The sequence below is a fragment of the Capsicum annuum genome, chromosome 4 (assembly GCF_002878395.1).
Source record: "Capsicum annuum cultivar UCD-10X-F1 chromosome 4, UCD10Xv1.1, whole genome shotgun sequence".
Classification (NCBI taxonomy): Eukaryota; Viridiplantae; Streptophyta; class Magnoliopsida; order Solanales; family Solanaceae; genus Capsicum; species Capsicum annuum.
The window spans coordinates 155551905-155572458 of record NC_061114.1 but is presented as its reverse complement, the minus strand read 5'-3'; the positions used below and the strand labels follow the sequence as shown (position 1 = coordinate 155572458).

The window sequence follows — 20554 nt, the reverse complement described above, 5'->3', positions numbered from 1 at the left end:
AACTAAATAAAAATTGATTATTTAAAAAAGAGATGGATATCGCCGTAATTTATTTAAAATAATAATAATTAATTTTTTAAAAAGCGACGTAGTTTGTCAAATTTTAAAAGTGATGGACACCATAATTATAATTTTTATTTTTTAAAATATTAATTCTAAAAAGGCGACGCTATCCGTCGCAATTTATAGTTATTTTAAAATTTTCTTTTTTTACGAAAAGAGACGGATAGTGTCGCTTTTGTTAAAATTAATTATTTAAAAAGCAACATTGGGCATCGATATTTAATATATTTTTAATTTAATAATAAATAATATTTCTATTTTTAAAAAATAAATTAAATATATAAATTTTTAAAAAGCGACACCACCATCAAAATTTGTGGTCGAAATTAAGTCAAATTTTTAGTCCACCGCGTATCAGGGAAACAGACACATTTCTTTTCTTTTCTCTCTCTCTTTCTTTCTTATTTTTCTCTCTCGTCGCTTCTCCCACTCTCTCACTTTCTTCCTTTCTTTCTCCGATCAACGCAGCCGAAGCTCTCATCGACCAGGTACAAGAGCTCAGTTGTTAGCTTTTGCATATGAAGTTAGGTTTCAAGTTACAAGAGCTCAGTTGTTTTGCATAAATGATAATTGTGTCTAGATGTGGGATTTTTATAGTATCAAGATGTAGATATTCTTAATCGGGGAGTTTTCTAGTAATGGAGAAGATATATTCGTTTGCATTTTTATACAATAGTTCACTCCTCTATGGTAATTACTCATGAAGAAACTATAATGGGATATTATAAATGAGATACAACAAGATCTAAGTCAATGGGTAGGGTTACATAGAATTATCCCAAAATATCACATGAGAATTCTTTTATATAAAGAACTAGCTAATTCGCGTAATAGGAAAAAGAAGTATTTGCAAATTACTTAGGAATTTTGCTCAAAATATACCGACATAGAGATGGAAATGGGGTGGGGTAGATGCACAGAGGGGTGGGTTATAGTTAATGTAGGGCATGGTGGGAAGCTCTTATACTAGAGGTGGGTTTCAATTTTTTGAAAATTTAATGCAGGTCAGAGGTGGTTTGCTGATCAAACTTTGTTTCCCACCTACATCCGGAAAGCTCTGCAGCATGATTCAGATTGCTTGTTTAATGTAGTAGGATTTGCCTTTACCACCCACATAACATAAACCACCTTCCCTACCAGCTAAAGATCCAAACTCTTCACCATTTCAGTAAAAATGTAACAACTGTCCCTCCATAATGAAATATCTCAGCGAGACCTAAATTTGTTCATCAGAAATAATACTACCTGCATTCTACCATCTACTTCCAGAAAGCAAATCACAATTGTCCCACAACCAAGAAATTCTTGTTAGGATGCAAAAATGGCAAGAGATGTTTTACAAATGATTACAAAGATGCAGCACAGAGAGAAAACAAATCAATAATAAGTCCATAACAACAAAGAGAAGTTGGAGGGATTAATGCACAATTTGTTTAGATCAGTTTCAAGCAATCTATAGTTGATATCCTAAGGTCGAGTAATTAATACATGAACTTTCATTTCTTTCTTAAAGTATGTGTCGAATCAAACTATGTCACATAAATTGTGATGGGAGTACTACATATAGTACGAATCAACAATTCTATGGCTTTCTATCTGAATGGTTTTCAATTTCAACCAATTATGTGATTAATACTTGAAATTCCCTTTCTTTCTTAAAGTATGTGCCGAGTCAAACTATGTCGCATACATTGTGACGAGTGTACTCTTCTCAAGTAACATGTATGCCTAGTAACTAAAAATTGCCACTAAGAGGGACTTATAAGTGTAACAAAGATAGATCAGCTAAAATAAATATTAGGTCTGGTTCTTGGGTCTTTTGCATTAGGGATGATAGACGGGAATTCTTGTATGATAGCGTAAAGGTAACTGATAATACCACTAGTCTTTATGTTGAGGATAAAAATTTTGAGAAGGGTATTGAGTATTGTGTGGATCAACAACTTCTATCTTTAGTTGTAAGCTTATTTTAACTATAAAGAAAATAATTGAAACAGAATGGAAAATCCTTGGAGGATTAGCATAGAAGTAAGAAGAATACAGAAATAGAGGGTCAGCACTATCTTAACACTTTGGAAAAGTATTGGATCACTGATGCTCTTAGCTCTGTACTTGAATTCTAATTTTTTTTCTATGGTAATGTTCACAGGTTACCAAAAAAAGAAAGACATTACAGTTATCCATACATGATTATTTGGCATAAATGGGATTGCAATGCTAAATTTAATTCATTGGCAATTATCGATGAGAAGAAATCCTCCAAGAATGGAGAAAAGATGTCTTTATATAAGAAAACTAGGGGGATCAATAGGCATATTTGCTTCATGACTAGATGTAGATAACCTTGGACGTCTACACTTCCTTCCCACTGGCCTAATCTTGTAAAGATCTTTGAAGTTTGATTATTTCCTAAGTTCCAATGACACTTAACTCACGCTACCAGAAATAGCCACCTGTTAGATTTAGACAGTGATATAGCTTCTCAATTTAGTTCTCAAGTTAATTTTATGTTTGATTATTTGCGCCTTTGGTGGTTAAGGTATTCTGTGAACTGGGAAAAACAAACTCAAATTTCGACTTTGATATTCTGTTAAATTAAGATTTTTGTAACAGTAACATAGCTGGTGAATTGTGTACACTTCACCTTGATGAAATGTACCTCAAGAGTTGTTCTCTTTGTCCTCGGTTGCTTCCTTTGATAAAGTTAGTTGCTATTTTTTGATACTTAATTTGGTCAGCATCAAGTGATATAATATTGATGCTAACCTTTTTACTTTATTTGTGATATAATATTTCCATTATGAACAGGTTGGGTTGCTATTTTTCGACCATCGCTTGCCTCTTTCTCTTCAAATTAGGCCAAACAAAGGTAAGTTTATTTCTCTCTATTTTCTTATAGTGAAGTCTTTATATGTAATGTAATGGTGGGATTATTTGCTGGAGAAGGCTTCTAAAGTCATAGATTTTGTGATGATTATATGGTGTGAGAGAGAGACATGTGACACCTCTACTTATTAGATTTATTAAATTTATTGAATTATCTAACTTATATTACAATTGAGAATGTGAACTAGTGATTAGAAAATGGTTAAATGTAGTCACTTGAAATGTGAAGTTATGTTTTGAAAATGCTTAAGTGTAGTTACTTGAAATTGTGAACTTGTGACTTGAAAATGCTTAAGTGTAGCTACTTGAAACGTGAAGTTAATGACTTGAAAATGCGTAAGTGTAGTTACTTGAAATTATGAACTTGTGACTTGAAAATGCTTAAGTGTAGCTACTTGAAACGTGAAGTTAATGACTTGAAAATGCTTAAGTGTAGTTACTTGAAATTGTTAACTTGTGACTTGAAAATACTTAAGTGTAGCTACTTGAAATGTGAAGTTAATGACTTGAAAATGTAGCTACTTGAAATTTGAATGACTTGAAAATGCTTAAGTGTAGTTACTTGAAATTGCGACTTTGTGACTGAAAAATGGTTAAGTGTAGCTACTTGAAATGTGAAGTTAATGAGTTGAAAATGCTTAAGTATAGTTACTTGAAATTGTGAACTTGTGACTTAAAAATGCTTAAGTGTAGCTACTTGAAATGTGAAGTTAATGACTTGGTTTTTATACGTTTTAATGTAAAGTTGCTTATTATTGAATATATATATTTTTTGTAGATGGATCATCATTTGTGGATGTATGATATGGACTATGAAAATGTTGGTGGTTTAAAACCCCAATATCTTGATGGCGTTAGAGGTTTTATCGATCATGCAATGTCACTATATCTATTTCAAAAAAATGGAGTGGTTAGGTGTCCTTGTAGTTCATGTAGGTGTTTGAAGTTTTTTCAACTAGATATACTTATGACTCATCTTTATCGTAATGGATTTATGCCCAGATACTTTGTGTGGGTCGATCACGGAGAGATAGATGGTTTAAATGGTATATTTTATAATTTATTGCCTGTGGATTGATATGACATGCTTGTACATGGTCGACATGCTAGGGTTCAACATGCTAGATTTCAACATAGGGTGCAACACGATAGGGTACAACATGAGGATAGGATTCATGGTCAATGATGCTTTTGGTATTGGGGATGGGATGGAATCCGAACGGAATTTAGAAGATCCCAATGAAGAAGCAAGAGGTTTCTATCAAAACTCAGAAGAGGCTACTCACCCATTATGTGAAGGGAGTTTGCATTCTGCTTTATCTGTTGCAGTTAGATTAATGAGTATCAAATCTGATTGGAATGTTGCTCAAGCTGCTATGGACTCTATGGTCAGTCTTTTGGGTAAACTAGTAAATCCAGAGTTGAACATACCTCAAAATTTTTATCAAGCAAAAAAATTGGTTTCCAAGTTGGGATTGTCATATAGTAGAATCGATTGTTGTATAAATGGTTGTATGTTGTTCTATAAGAATGATGCTGAATTAGAAAATTGTAAGTTTTATGGACATGCTCGTTATAAGCGAACTCCCGGTGGAAAGATGGTTTCTATTAAGGCGATGCACTATTTACCTCTTATACCTAGGCTAAAGAGGTTGTATGCTTCGATGAGTTCTACCCCACACATGAAATGGCACCATGAAAATAAAAGGCCACCAGGTGTCTTATCTCATCCATTAGATGGAGAAGCTTGGAAGCACTTCGATAGAACTTATCCTGATTTTGTTAGTGAACTAAGAAATGTTAGATTGGGGTTGTGTGCAGATGGTTTCACACCGTTCTCTAATTCTGGCACACCTTATTCTTGTTGGCCTATATTTATTACTCCATATAATCTTCCATCTGAAATGTGCATGACATGTCCTTACATATTTCTAAGTTGTATTATTCCAAGTCCCCGCAATCCAAAAAGTTTGATCGATGTATATCTCCAGCCATTGATAGATGATAACTACAATTATGGCATGAAGGTGTAGTGACATATGATATATCAACTAAGCAAAATTTTGTTATGCGTGCCAATTTAATGTGGACTATTAGCGATTTTCCTGCATATGGGATGTTGTCTGATTGGATGACTGCTGGAAAGTTAGCTTGCCCATATTGCATGGAAAATAGCAAAGCATTCACTTTAAAGTATGGTCAAAAAAATTCTTGGTTTGATTGTCACCGCCAGTTCTTACCAATGGACCACTAGTTTAGAAGGATGAAAAATGCGTTCAGAAAGAATAAGATTGAGAATGATCCGCCACCTTCATTACTGTCAGGACATCAGATTTGGGAGAGAGTTTGTAATTTGCCTAAAGTTACAGATGGTCTACCTTCTAGACTTCCTGGATATGGTATTGAACATAATTGAACCAAACAAAGCATATTTTGGGTGTTACCATATTGGGGGACAGTAAACTAAGACATAATTTTGATTCGATACACATTGAAAAAATTATTTTGATAATTTATTCAACACAGTCATGGATGTTAAGGGCAAGAAACACGATAATTCAAAAGCTAGAATGGATATAAAGGAGTATTGCAAGAGAAAAGAATTGTGGTTGAAGGAAAAAGAAAACGGTAAATTGTTTAAGCCCAAGGCCAGTTTTTCATTCACATTAGATGAGAAATAGGAAATATGTGAGTGGGTTAAGAATTTAAGGATGCCCGAGGGCTATTCTTTGAATTTAGGAAAACGAGCGGATATGAAAGAAGGGAAGTTAATTGGTATGAAAAGCCATGATTGTCACATTTTTATGGAAACCTTGATTCCTATCGCATTTAGTCACCTTCATGAGAGGATATGAAAACCAATCACAGAGATAAGTTTGTTCTTCAAAGATTTGTGTTTGGTAAAGTTGTTGGAGAGTATCTTGGACAGAATGGAGCAGAATATTCCTGTCATCACTACTAAGTTGGAGAAGATCTTTCCATGTGGCTTTTTTGATGTGATGGAGCATCTTTCAATTCACCTAGTAGAAGAGGCACGTGTTGGAGGCCTAGTTCAAATGAGGTGGATGTATCCAAGAGAGAGGTAAATTTTTTTAAATTAATGCCATCATTTTCTTCAAAGAATTACTTTTATCTACCTAAGATAAAATTATGCAGGAAAATTGGCGAGTGCAAACAAACTATCAAGCAAAGGGGAAAGATTGAAGGATCGATTTGTGAAGCTTATCTTGCAAAAGAAACTGCTTATCTTTGTTCTTACTACTTTAGGGATGAAGTGCCATGCAAGAGAAATAGGTCCAATTGTAATTATGAAGGTGATGGTAATCCTATGTTTCCACCTATATCAATTTTTAACAATTCGGGTAGATGATCTAAAAGTTATTGTACGCGAGCCCTCACTGGGATGGAAAGAAAATCTATTGTGACACATGTTTTGCTCAATTGTCCAGAGATTCAACCATATCTTGAGTAAGTGTTAATGATGTTATCGAATTATATTAATTTGTTTAGGACACTTCACTAATAAAAAAATCTTACTGATGTATACTTGACAGTTTATTTATTGGCAAATGGGGTAATGATGCCATATATACGAGGTTTTTCGATTGGCTGGAAGAATACGTAAGTATGATAGATCATATGTGCATTTACTAAAATTATATATAAGTTATTTAATAAAATTTGTATTTTGATTTAACGATATGTAGGTTTTGGATGAACGTAGTACCGTCGAACATTTGCCATTCATGAGAGATATTATATTTGGTCCTGCAACTCAAATTCGGACAATGGATAAATATTACATGAACGGTTTCAAGTTTCAAACCGAGAAAGTTTCTAAGTATAAGAAAACTAATAACAGTGGCGTGTGTGTTGAAGGTGATGGTAATGGTAATGGTCAAATCGTTGAATATTTTGGTGTCATACAATAGAAATTAGAAGTCAGGCACCCTGATTGACCAAAAAAGAAGATAATTCTATTTCGGTGCAAGTGGTTTGATCCATCACATAGAGGTACCAGGGTGAATCAATAGCATAGTATAATTGAAGTTAAGCACATGAGGCAATATAATCATTATGATCCCTTTATTATTGCACAAAATGCCAGGCAGATATATTATGCTATATATCCAGTACGCAGAGATAAAGCAAATTGGTGGGTGGTTATAAAGACTAAGCCTGTGGGGAGAATTGAGATTGAGAATGTGTCAGATGTGGCATACCAGAACGATGTCGCAGTTATTGATCAAATAGTGGATGATGAGTTGGAAAACAATCTAGAACATCCTCAACGCATATTAGAAGAATTTTCTGATGATGAGATCATTGACATTGCAAATAAAACGAAAGAAATAGACAAGGGAAATAAATCATTCTGGGAGGACGAATGGGACCATGAAAATGAAACAATTGATGAGGAAGAATGGTAGAATGATGGAAATGAAACAAGCATGAGAAATATTGAGAGAATATAGATTAGCTAGTTTGTTTTTTATTACCACTAGTTAGTGTATTGTATTTTGTTGGGTAGTGTTTTGAGATTACTTGTTTGTACTAGTTATCTTTTTAGCCTAAACTTATTTACTGGTGTACATGTTCTGTGTTTTTTGCTTGAATTGGATATTGTGACTGAGGAAGTTCCACTTACTGGTGTACATATTGCTTTCTCTGTTTCTCTGTTTTTTGCTTTCTCTGCTTTCATGCGCCTGTTAGTCACAACTTTAATTAATGTTCTCTATAGCTTTTACTACCAGATTGTTGTTGTATACTAGCTGTCAGCTATAGAGTTATATGTTGCAGGTAAATAAAAGCTAAAAATGGGTAAACAGGTGATAATCATCTTTAAATAGGAGCACATTATTTTACAAAATGTGGGAGAGAAATAAAACCCCTTTCAGTTTATTCTATAGAAAAGTACTGCAGCAAAATCTTAACTCCTTTAAGCCAAAATCCTTACAAATTAGACGTACTCATGAGCCACTAAAACAAATATTGTTCGCTAATACTAATAACTAATTTGAAGTCAAACATGGTTGATCCATTTCTGGGATTCACCATCTTCATCAGGTTGCATGGAAATCACTTGTCTGTCAGGGTCCATACTGTTATAGCTTGTAGTTGATATGACACATTCCCGAAGAGTATAATGTGCTGCCTGGATTCTCTTGGTGCCCATCCATCTCCCATAGAGGTGGTAAATATGAACAACTATTGCCTTTAGCTTTCAGACAGGAGAATTCCCTTACAAAAATGGAAGCAGTGGCACCTGTCAATTAGGCTAATGGAAGCTATCCTTATTAATATTCTGCTAGATGATCTGAAACATCTTTTGTTTGCATGACCAAGTACATCTTAAGTGTGTTTACTAGGTCTCCATCATATAGAGTGTGCTGTTAAAGATTACAGTCTGTTGTTTGAATGCCTGCATTCTGTGTCATTCTTTAAACTTTAATTATCTTGTATTTAAGCATGAGGGCTTGCTTCTGACTGCACACATACCATTAGGATCCATCATGTTGATCCTTTTTTGAGTACTATATCATACAATAGATTTTCACTGTTTTTCTCTACTTATGTTTCTTGTAGGGACTGTTGTGCTTTAGATGTATCAAACGTGCTTGTCAAGTAAAAGAAAACTCCTAGGAGCAAGCAATTAACAATCTGCAGGTAATCTGTGATATCATGTTACAACTCTTGTCATTTAGAATCAAACCTTGAGTTGAACACTGGAGCGAGAGTTAGACATGTGATGCTTCTCCAGGCCTTACATGAGTCTCACCCTCTAGATTTGTCTTTTTTCCCCGTTTTCTCTGGTCCTTTTGTTTTATGCTGCTTCTCCTCATATTTTCTCCAAACTGTATCTACCATCCAACATTCCAAACTTTTCAGAAAGAGAAAAGGTGGATAGAGAAACAGAGTAGTCATGAACCTTCTTTTTTGAAACTAGTAAATGAGTAGTCATAAACCTTCCTGTCATGTCCATATCTTGGTTATTTGTGTATGAGTTTACCTTTTATATACCAACAATGTAAAATAACTTTAACACTACCAGATCATAGTACATGTAACTATCCGTAATGAGTGAAACTAGTAGTATTAGGTGATTTTTTATCAAACAACAAAAGAAGTGAGAACTATAATGGATTATAGAAGTAGTAATGAGTGAAACTAGTAGTACATGTAACTGTCCGTAATGGATTTTACACTTGTTATTTGTGCTTTTGAGTAAATGGAAATGATATTTTGCTTTCTTTACTTTATCTTTTTCTGCTTTTATTTTTTTTTCTGAACCTTAAAGTAGTAGTTTTTAATCCTTTTGCTGAATCAGATCAACCTGTTCAAAGAAATAAAACATGTTCTAATCATTTGTTGGATTATATCCATGGAAATATAATGTGTGCTTGTGTGGTATTTGGATGATTTTGTTGGATGCATTTGCATTGAACTATAAGGAAGCAAGGGTGTATCATCATTCCCCAACCATCATTATAGTCACAAACTATAGTCCAATATAATCCAAACTATACCTATGTCTTCTATGGGTATGCACCTCTCAGTATTCGCCTGGTTCAACATGCAATTTGATCTCGGTGGTGAGATATTCTTCTTTAGAGATTTTCTGTGTTAGATTGTCCATCTTAACATTCCTAATTGAAATAATTTATGATTGTCTATGAATCTGGCTGCTTTAATGATTTTGACAAGATTCCTTGTGATTCACTGGAATAAGATACTTCTATTCTATGTAATGCTAGAGTTGGGCTTCATTACGTTGAGAAGCAGTCATGGAATTAAGTCCTTGCAAGAAAAGTTCATTTATTCCTCTTTTTGTTGTTAGAAATCTTACCACTGTTTCATTAATTGATTTCCTTCCTCCACTGTCCACCATCATGTGGGTGGCTAACTCCACTATCTCATCAAATGCCATTTGGAACATAGTGCAAAAAATCTTAATCTCAGTCCGCTATTTATGACATCTGTATAATTTTATATTCAGGCACCTTATGCCAGGTCCACACTCAGATACTAAGAGGGTAAACTTTTAGATTTCTGTTTATATTTTGTTCTTCACATGGATTTTTCCTTTATTTGATCATCTTATGAAGGGACTCAACTCTTAATCTGTTGTTTTGGATTATTTCTCTGCAGGGTGGATTTTCCAGCAGTCCACCACTGGACTCATTAAATGGGTCTTTGCATAGCTCGGACAAGTACGTATCGAAAGAGTATCCACTAACTAACCTGTAACATTCCCTGGCCTATAAAACACTGTCTAAAAGCCAGTAAATGTAGTTTTTAGGTACATGTCATTATTACTTAAATTAGAAAGGCCACTAAATGGAGAAAAGTAAGTTTGGTTATTGAACTTAAAGTGATATTGATAAGACTATAGTATGAATGATTTTTCCAATTGGATCAGATTGAGCCAAGTCCTCACCTTATCACTCTTCTAAAACAGTCAAGAATAAAGATTTACCAAGTCACAAACCTGGAAAATAAGCTCAAATACACAGCAAAAAAATCAAGAATTACCAAAGTAAAATACAAAGATCGATAGCAACTTTGGAATATAAATTAGAAAAAAAAAAAATAAAGCAACTTTGGGAGTTTGAGAGTTCAAGATTTCCAATATTACTACTTGTTCAAGATCAAGTACAAGTTTTTGTACATGTAATTATCTTTTAATTACTTGAATGTAAGTTTCTGAAAAGTTATATTTATAGGATATTAGCATTACTGGTAGAATACAAATTGATTTTTATATGTTTTAATGTAAACTTGCATGCAGATGACATTCGGTGGTAGCGGTGGTTGGCCTCATCCTGGTAAAAATTTGAAGTCAATTGCTAAAAAGAAATGTAGGGCACCTATAAATCCTGATGATATTCCTTGTCGAATTTTTTCACAGCCATATATGCATACCTCTTCATCAGGGAGGTTATGTCCCATTTGGCACTGGTAATTCTGTAGATTATCATAGTCCTAGAAAGCAGCGACAGGTGTGCACTTCTTATGTTCCACATAATTTCAGGCCTCCTATAGATATAGGGACTTCGAGATTATCATCTGGTACTCCATCCCCTCGCTATTCATCCCCCCACCTCTCAGGATTGCGGCTGACGGCTGAGAGACAACTCTGACTCTGATGCACAAACATCTACTACCCAGTTAACGAACCTTGGGTACTCCCGGGGGTAGCATCCGCATCTGGATCTGCACCTCCCCCTCCCCCTCCACCTGTAGCAGATGATACTGATGCGCATTTGATTGGTCTCATTCCTGGAGATTAGGACAAGGACAGGCTTGGTAGAGTCTTTAATGGATCTACGTAAGTTTATTTTTTAATTCATAAGTTTATTTTTCATTAATAAAATATTCATGCTTACATATTTATTTTGTTACTTCAGTACTGTGCCGTGACATGAGGTACAACTTTGTAGTATGTGTTATCTAGGGATTCTTTTGATATACTAGATCGTTTTTGTAGACAGTTAAATTAGAGGAGGATTTGTTCACTAAACAACAACAACATAAGTACTAGGTGCTTTACATATTTATTTTGTTCTTTTAAAGGTGGCATCCCGCATCAAAAGAAGTTAATAAGGCAGTAAAAGAGAGCGTTAGGTGGTTTTTTTCACAACCTTGGCACAGTTGTCGGAGATTCCAGACCATAGACAAGCCATGTTTGAAGAGTTCAAGGTATACTAAATTTAATCATTATTTAGTTAACTTTAATAGTAATATATATTTGTATATGCGTGTATATATATATATATATATATATATAGCACTACTCATTTCATTTTCAGACAATGTGTACTTGGCTGAAAAAGCACAATAGAGTTATATCCTCTAATTTTGAGAGAAATATTGGTGCAAAGCTACCAATTGGCTTGAACGTGTTAGACGTACAGACAATGTTGCACGATGGCTTCTTAAAATCGTATATGATGATTTGTGTATTTATTGGAAATCTCCTAAATATAAGGCACTCTCTGTGCAAAATAAAAAAGCTAGAGCCAGTTTAAAAGGTGCCTCATTGCACACCCGAGGTGCAAAGAGTGTCGGGTCATAGTTCGAGAAATGGTATGTAGTAACCTTAGGTTTTACTTTATGTGCTTATATAAAGTTCATTAAATATTACTTGATTGTGCTTATTTACCTTTTTGTTTGTAGGAGAAGGACTTGGTCGCGAACCGACTCGACTTGAGGTCTTCAGACTAACACATCTGCGGAGAAAAATGAATGAGTCAGACCCGGATACGTGGGTTGAGCCCAGGGCTGAAAATGCCAATGTAAGACTTATATTTATATTTTACTCTATTATACCTTTATATTTAATTAGCTATATCATTCTCCTATTGGCTACCTTTTGTTATCGACTAGCAAGTAACCTGTATGGTTCTTAAGGTTCCAAGGATTTGGTTTTTGATTACTTGGGTGTTTATTCAGTGGTGATTCAATATGCGCTTTTATTCCTCTTTTATTGAGATGGAAAATCTATTTTTTTTGTTTTATTTTCTGATAATAGCGTGAGGAATGGTGTTTCATCATACAATGTGGAGTGGCCCTCAGTATTTTCACTCTAACTTTTTCTCACGTATAATTTCTAATAGTCGAATAGATGTACAAGGTAATTATAACTCTGAATCTCTTAGTAGTCTACTTGGAATTTATAATTAACTACAACCTAAATGTCATGTTAGATACTTACTAAAGAATCTATTAGAAAGTGTTGTAGCAATTTCTTAGTGCTTTTCGTTCATCAATAATATATGTTTTATACTATTCTGCCATAGGTTCCTACTAGCCGATCTTATATGCATTGTATTTATGTTGTTGTCCAATTCCACAATCATCTTTTAGATTTGTTCTTCAGTGCTTGTTTTGACTCTTAATATTACTGGGAAGGACATAAAATACAACATTCTTTCCTATCCTTGTCTTTTTTAAAATTCAGTAAAATTTACTAATGTGTCTTTTTTAATATGCAGAATGAATTTATACTACTTGTCTGAATTTGGTTTAATCGAGCCTACACAGGAGGAATCAGGTAAAATTTGGACTGAAAAAAGTGACGGAAGGAAAAAAAAAAAGGGGAAAACCAATGGGTTTGGTTCTCGAAATGAGTTACGACGTCTTCGTGCTGGATGAGCTGGTATTGGTTCCTCGCGCCAGGCTGAGGCGATTGACGGTGTTCAGCTTGCTCCTATGTCGCAGCAAATTACAGATCTTTCACGTGCCTTCGCACAATCCGTTGCTCAAATTAAAGTCATGAGCAAGACTGTTGAGGAACTCAAGAAACAAGTGGTTAGCATGAGTCCCGTCGTCACCGTTCTCCATCTCCCGATTCAAGTAGCAAAGAAGAAACAAAAAGTGATGAGTTTGTTGACACTACTCCTTAGTGTTACTTGGATTTGCTTCTAGACTTTTTTTAGACATTAACGTTTGAACTTAACTTTTAACTTTTGGATTCAAAAGCTTAAAGACTTAAGTGTTTTGAATGTTTTTGAATTACCTGTTTTGAATGTTTTTGAATATTGGATTAGTGTTTTGGGATGTTGTTGAAGCGTTGATGATCTGAATTACTTAAATGTTTTGATAATGTAGTTTTTTGTATGATTAGTAATGTCTGTTCCATGATGTATAAATTAAACCGTATTTATTTGGCTAGTGGGATGTAGAAGATGCAAATATTTGCATTTCAAAAAAATGCAGAAAAGCGACGAACAGGGTCTCTTTTGTTCTTCGCTTTTTTTAATTATATTTCCAGAAATGCGACGCTTTGCCTCGCTTTTTAATTAAAGATAAACAACGATGGCTGCCGCTTTTTATTTATTATGAAAAATAAAAAGCGACAACCAACGTCGTTTTTTATTCATTATGAAGAACAAATAGCGACGACCAACATCGATTTTTTTAAAAAAAATATTTTATTTTTCTCAAATTATGACGGATAGTGTCAATTTTTCTGAAAAAAAAAAACTTTTTTATTTTAATAAATTGACAATGTCCGTCGTTTTTTGTTCATCATGTGTTCTTCACATGATGAACAAAAAATGACGCACAACGTCGCTTTTTGTTCATCATGTGTTCTTCACCTGAAGAACAAAAAGCGACGCACAACGTTGCTTTTTCAAAAAATAACTAAAATTTTTTCCCTAAAGCAACGCTGTCCGTTGTAATAAAAGCGACGCAGGCCGTCATTATAAAAAACCAACGCCTCTTTTTGAGACGGAAAAAAAAGTAAGGGATTTCCATCGCTTTTGCCCTAAAAAGCTACACAGACCGTCGCTTTTTGACATTTTTTAGTAGTGGAATTTGACTTTGGCCGTTGTGGATCTTTAATGTCACTTGCGTACGATTTTTGCGCTTTCGCTTCTCTATATTTCCATAAAAGGAGTAGCATATTATCAATGTTGTTTGACAGTAGCTTCTACTTTGACATCTACATGGAAAGCCAGAATTGATTAATGTTAATAACAAAGATTAAAAAAAAAACGGAAAAAGGATAACTCAGATATTTTAGCAAATCAAACAGGTCTTTCTCCTGTTTTTAAATTATCCCAAATAGATTATATTTTCGTTGCAACATATGGATCAGCTATTGGGATAAATTATAACATGAGGAAGTCCTGTATGATCATTTCCAATGAATGAACCATCTGTTGCAACATATGACTCATATTTTGGAAAAACTAAAATAGTAGGAAGTCTTGATTTAAATTGTTCCAACAGATGATCCATCCATTACATTAGATAGGTCATTTATTGGTACAAATAAAAATGGTACATAGAGCTGTTTGGTTTGCTAAAACAGACGAGACATATGCTGCAACAGATATTGTAGCTGATGCAACAGGTTAGTCAACTGTTGCAAAAGATGTATATATCTGTTTGATAATTTTTGGCAGATGTGTCATCTATTTGAAATAGGTGTGTGTGTCTGTTAGTTGGAACAGACAATATATATTCACCTGCTTCAGCTCATGCTGCTCTCTTGTTGCCCTTGTACACTGCTCAATAAAGCAACACATGAATAGAGGTGTTGCAAATTCGCTTTTTTGGATGCAGGATAATGCCTTGGAAATTACTTTTCTTCTTCTCTTAGCCTTAATCTCTAATATAGTGGATGGATATGAAATCATCTTTGATGGAATGAAACCCCTATTAGATGTCAGTTCCTTTACAGAAGTTGTTAATGCATTAATAGCATTAATCACTACATCATATTTCGTCTTGCAGACTTCAAATTTGCATGCAGAACATTGCGAGGATAGGCAAAATCTGTATAACCAGTATAATCACACTCATAATGGTTTGTTTTAAAAACTATAAGAGGAGCACCATTAGCCCCAACAACAGCACCACTACCACCACCAACAGCTCCATCACCACTACGACCATCAACAACAAGCCCACCCTCCAAAATTATTTTTCTTGTGATGGTTGTTACTCCAAACAATTTCATTTTTATTCTGTCAATGACCTTAGGATCAAATAAAGTTTGCACAAATCGTACGGTAAGAAAAGATGGTATCTTCAACTCTCGATTGGTCGAAACAAGCGACGGATGCACAATCTAACATAAATCATTACATATATTAGAATTATGATATGATCATTCAAAAAATCATTAATTAAAACAAAAACTTAATTATGATTATACTTACTGCATCATTCGAGGGGTTGAAGAGATCCATAAATTTTGAATTTTTATCGGTTTTGGCCAACAACCATCTCAAAATTCTTGGACAAAATTTTTTTTCCTAGTAGTTACTTGTTGTCTCAAATAAGGAATGACTTCAAACGCGCAAGCCTATAAAATAATGCCACTAAATCAAAACCATTATTGAATTAAAAAATGAATCATTTCATAATAAAAGAAAAAAACATTTATCATGAAAGTCAATGAAAAGCCATATAAGTTGACTATCTTTGGTGTTAACGGAGTCAACAAATATTTGACAGTCATTTTGGAGATTTCATAACCCCAAGGATAGCTGTTAAATGCCTCAAGATCTTCGGAGAGCTTTATTAAACCAACGCTTATGTTGTTGTTAACGTCTCTCGCCCAAAGAACATTATGTACAAACCAACCCAAGCACAACGATAACTTGTCCTTCTTTGAGAGTCTTTTACCTTTCAACTTTTCTATCAAATTTTTGTTTTTGAAGCTTGGACCAACAAAAGACACCAGGTCATTACGATCACTCGACTTGTCTTTGCTTTTTTTGGGTGTGCAAGGTGCTTTTTCAGGTTAAAATAGGTATAACTTGAGAAGGAGGATAATATTTTAGTTCGGTAACTATGACAAACTCCTTCCAACCAAAACTAACAGGCATACCACAGTAATTTATCCACACCCCATTCATCTTATCTTTGTTTTCATATATAAACCTACACTTGAGAAGATCATATACCATTTTCATTTGGAAACGAGCATTGTTGTCCTCCGACAAATCAAGATATTTCCCAAAGTAGCTGTCCCTGAAATAAACATCCAATTTTTGTTCTCGAAGTATTTTTCTAAAGGCGTGGAAAGATTTTTTCATGGATGACTTAATCACAAAATCACTGTAAGACCCCGCAAAATTCCTAGCTTAATTCATTCCTTTAAGTTTGTCAAGGGGTCCCAGGCTTAGAAAATTCTAGCTAAGTTTTCAGACTTAGTTTATTTTTAGCCTTTGAAAGTTGGCAATCTCATTTTGCAAACTTAATTTCATTTAGTGGTCTATATTTTTATTAATTCATGATCAGGAAGGTAAATAGGTGCTCCTGAATAAGTTTTGGATTTTTTAGACTGTGTTTAGACCACGTTTGAAATCCCAAAACAGTGGACCAATGTGATCTTGTCACGCCGCGTCGCCTATCACGTTGGTTAATATTGTTGCAGGTTTCCAGAGTCAAACGCCTGAGACACGGTACGATCATGGTGCAACACGCTGAGTATCGCGTCTATGGCATCGACGCGCTGCGTCGACAACCGCTTCGGTGCCCAATTTTTAATCATTAAATAACGCATCCTTAAGGGTAATTAGGTCTTTTTCCACCGACCTCCAACCCCCATAACATGAAAATTAGCCCCTTTTTGGCTAAATATATTCATTATTTCACAATTTCTCAAGAACAAAAATGCCCTAGGTGATTAATTTCAAATCAAGAACTCAAGCTTTTCTCCACTAATCTTTAAGAAATCATCAACCAAGGTATGTAAATTGTTCATCCAAGGGACCTTTCCACCCTTGGAGCTCAAGAAAGCCTTTTCAAAATATGAATTTTGAATTCTATGTTGTGGGCTGATTGTACACATGTTAGTGTCATGATATGACTTCCAAGATTGAATCTTTATTAAATTTTCATGACTTCATGTTAGTATATGGATTGAAATCCTTAAATTTGAAGTGCTTTATATACCCATGATGTATTAGTTGTTGATTTATGCCGTAGAAAAGGTTATGCCTTCCATGTGTTTGTTAAAATGCCTAAGTGAATAAGAATTGTGCTTTATGACCCATTTGTGATCTAAATGATGAACTCATGATGCACCCACATATTCAAAATGACTCCCATGCTTAAGCTATGTCTTGTAATGATTTGGTTGAATGCTCATAAGTATGGATTTGTGAAATTATGTTATGTTAGCATGCATTTCTATTCATGTGTAAGCTTATGACTTGCAAATGCTTCATAAAATCCCTCAATGGTTGTATTGAGAATTGTTGACTATGATCATGTGTTCAAGAAGTGTCATGTCCTATTTATATTCATGCTATCGAGTCTTGGAGGTATTTAATACCCAAAAATTTAGCTGTGTGCCTAGAGCCAGTGTCAGTTTTCAAGATAACCTCAGTCAAGCCATGATCAATAGTACTCTCAGTCAAGTTTCAAAACTCAGTTGAACTCAGTCAGTTACATGACTCAGGAAAACTCAGTAGATCCAGTATCAATTCAGTCCTATTCAGTATTCAGTTCAGTCATCAATAAATTCAGTCAGTTAATAGAACTCAGTAGTATTCTGTCAGTCAACGAAACTCAGTAAACTTAGTTCAGTTAAACAGTATAAATAGTAATAAATCAGTCAAGCCTAGTATGAATGAGCAAATCAGTTCAGTGTCTATTCAGTTGGGAGTAGGATTCAGCACCGAGTGAACCCAGGGATGAGGGCTCACCTGTTAGTCAGTAGAGGGTGTGATCCTTAGAAGCAATCCTTGCGTTCTAGAACTACATAGCCAGCGTAAGTTTAGATATATCCCTATGAGTCTAGGGTTAATACATCTCATTCGAGTTCTCCTACCAGCGAGGGGTTGACGAAAGAGCTCCCTGTCAGCAGAGGGTTAACTCACAGTTTGTCTTTACCCGTAACACGGTATTAACACTCTTTCAACTGGGGTCACAGGTTGGACCCCACCAATTCAGTTATGGGTCATATCGGTTAGATGATTACCTCTCACAGTCTCAGTCTCAGACTTCAGTAAGGAACTCAGATAGTTCCTCTGATTTTAGAACTGTTAGATACAGTCACTCAGCTCATACGGAACTCAGCTAGTTCCATTAGAATCAGGACTATCAAAAATAGTCATTCAATTAACAGTACATCAGTTATCAGTAATCTATGTTATTAATAAACTCAGTATAGTTCCACATATTTAGAACTGTCAGATACAGGCATTTAGTTACCAGTTATACGTATTCATACATGTATTCTCACGCAGTCATGTTTATGTTATTCAGTCATTTATAGTTCATACATATAAACCCTTGCATTCAGATTACCTCACTACCTCACTTTCTATTCCAGTACATACTCACGTATTGACACATATGTCTCTCTTGCGCTATGGTGTTTTATACCATAGGTTTGGACACTCAGGTTCCTGATCACACTTAGCAGTTCAGATTTTCAGCAGTTAGAGTCAGGGTGAGTCCTCATAGTTTGAGGACGTGATTATTTCTTTATTTCAGTGCTTTAGTACTTAGCTTATTTCAGCAATTGGAGTTAGTTGGGGACATGTCCCATCAACTTCTTATTCAGTCAATTTAGAAGCTTTTTTCAGACTAGAGTATTTCAGACAATTATTTCATTTTTGGTATTGTTATACCTTATTATCAAATATGTTTTAGTTTTGAACCTTATGGATATTTAGCCCCATTATTCTTCATATTTCAGTATTATTTTACAGTTATTGCAGTAGGTACCAGTCATGGGTTAGCTTGTGGTCCTTCAGGATTATGAACACCGTGTAGCATTTGGGGTACTAGGCTCGGGGCATTACAAACTTGGTATAAGAGCCTAAGGTTCAATAGAGTCCTAGAAAGTCTAAAAAGCCGCATTTAGTAGAATCTTGTGCATAGGTGTGTAGCACGCCACACTTATGTACAGGAGGCTATGAGATATTTTAGGAACAATTTTCCTTTTTTTAGTATTTATGTCGTGCGAGTGAGTATGAGCTCTATTTAAAATCTCCATCTAATCCGCTTCTCTCTTTCATTTACAGAACATGCCTCCTAAAAGGACTAACGAAAGAAGAATCGAAAATCAGTCAGAACCTCAGCCCGTTCAGGAAGATTCCCTGGACGAGCGTGTTTCCCATGCAGAATTCAGGACTGCATTCACTACTCTTAGTAATTCAGTTATAGCTCAGAATAAACAACCAACTACTGTTTCGACCAACCCAGTGGCCAATATTGCTGCAGCCAGGATTTGGGACTTCACCCGAATGAATCCTTCCTTATTCTCAGGTTCTAAGTCTGAAAAGGATCCATAGGAGTTCCTCGACTAGGTTTAGAAAGTCACAAATATCATTGAAGTGACTTTTAGTGAGAGTGACGAGTTAGCCACCTATTATCTACACAATGTATCCCGTATGTGGTTTAAGAAATGAAAGGTAGACAGGGGTATAGATGCAGAGCCCATAGAGTTGGAAGAGTTTGCTACTGACTTCCTAGACTGATTCTTTCCCGTAGAGCTGAAGGAAACCAAAGTGTTAGAGTTCATCAACCTCAGGCAAGGTAGCATGAGTGTGAAAGAGTATTCCCTCAAGTTCACCCAGCTAGCCAGGTATGCCCCCCATGTAGTAGCAGACAGTAGATCCAGAATGAGTAAGTTTATTTTTGGGGTATCGAGTAGAGTGGTTAAGAAATGTAGGACTACAATGTTGATTAAGGAGATGGACATATCTAGGCTTATGGTCCATGCTCAACATATTGAGGAGAAGAATCTCAAGAAAAAAAAAAAAGAGAAAATAAGAGAGCCAGAATGGGTAGCTATAGTTTTACCCAGCCAAGGTCAGAAGGTGGTAACCGTTCTCAATATAATCAGAAGTTTTCAGTTCCAGCTCCTTCCTCAGCCAGTGCTATAATTTCTAAGTTCAAAAATGGTAACAAAGATAGGGCACCAGGCTTTAAGTCTCAAAGTAGTGTCAGCAGTGCCCGAACCCATCCTCTTTGTCAGACTTGTGGCAAGCACCATAAGGGTGTGTGTAGAGCCGGTAGTGATATGTGTTTTGGATATGGTGAATCGGGTCACAGAGTCCTAGACTATCCCAAGATTGGTCCGCAAAGTTAGGACAATTATCCTTCAGCTCAGTTCAGTCGCCCGAAT

The 20554-nt window shown here is 35.1% G+C and overlaps 1 protein-coding gene across 1 annotated transcript; it reads left to right on the top strand.

The window, feature by feature from the left end:
• Positions 1-393: 393 nt before the first annotated feature.
• LOC107867908 lies at positions 394-13576 on the top strand. Its single transcript, XM_047412038.1, has 13 exons — positions 394-551; positions 2872-2932; positions 4060-6031; positions 6106-6417; positions 6504-6570; positions 8536-8616; positions 9947-9983; positions 10099-10160; positions 10739-10775; positions 10859-11278; positions 11524-11649; positions 12127-12245; positions 12945-13576. The coding sequence occupies exon 3, from the start codon at positions 4068-4070 to the stop codon at positions 4980-4982; it is 915 nt and encodes a 304-aa protein (XP_047267994.1). The 5' UTR covers positions 394-551; positions 2872-2932; positions 4060-4067; the 3' UTR covers positions 4983-6031; positions 6106-6417; positions 6504-6570; positions 8536-8616; positions 9947-9983; positions 10099-10160; positions 10739-10775; positions 10859-11278; positions 11524-11649; positions 12127-12245; positions 12945-13576.
• Positions 13577-20554: the final 6978 nt, after the last annotated feature.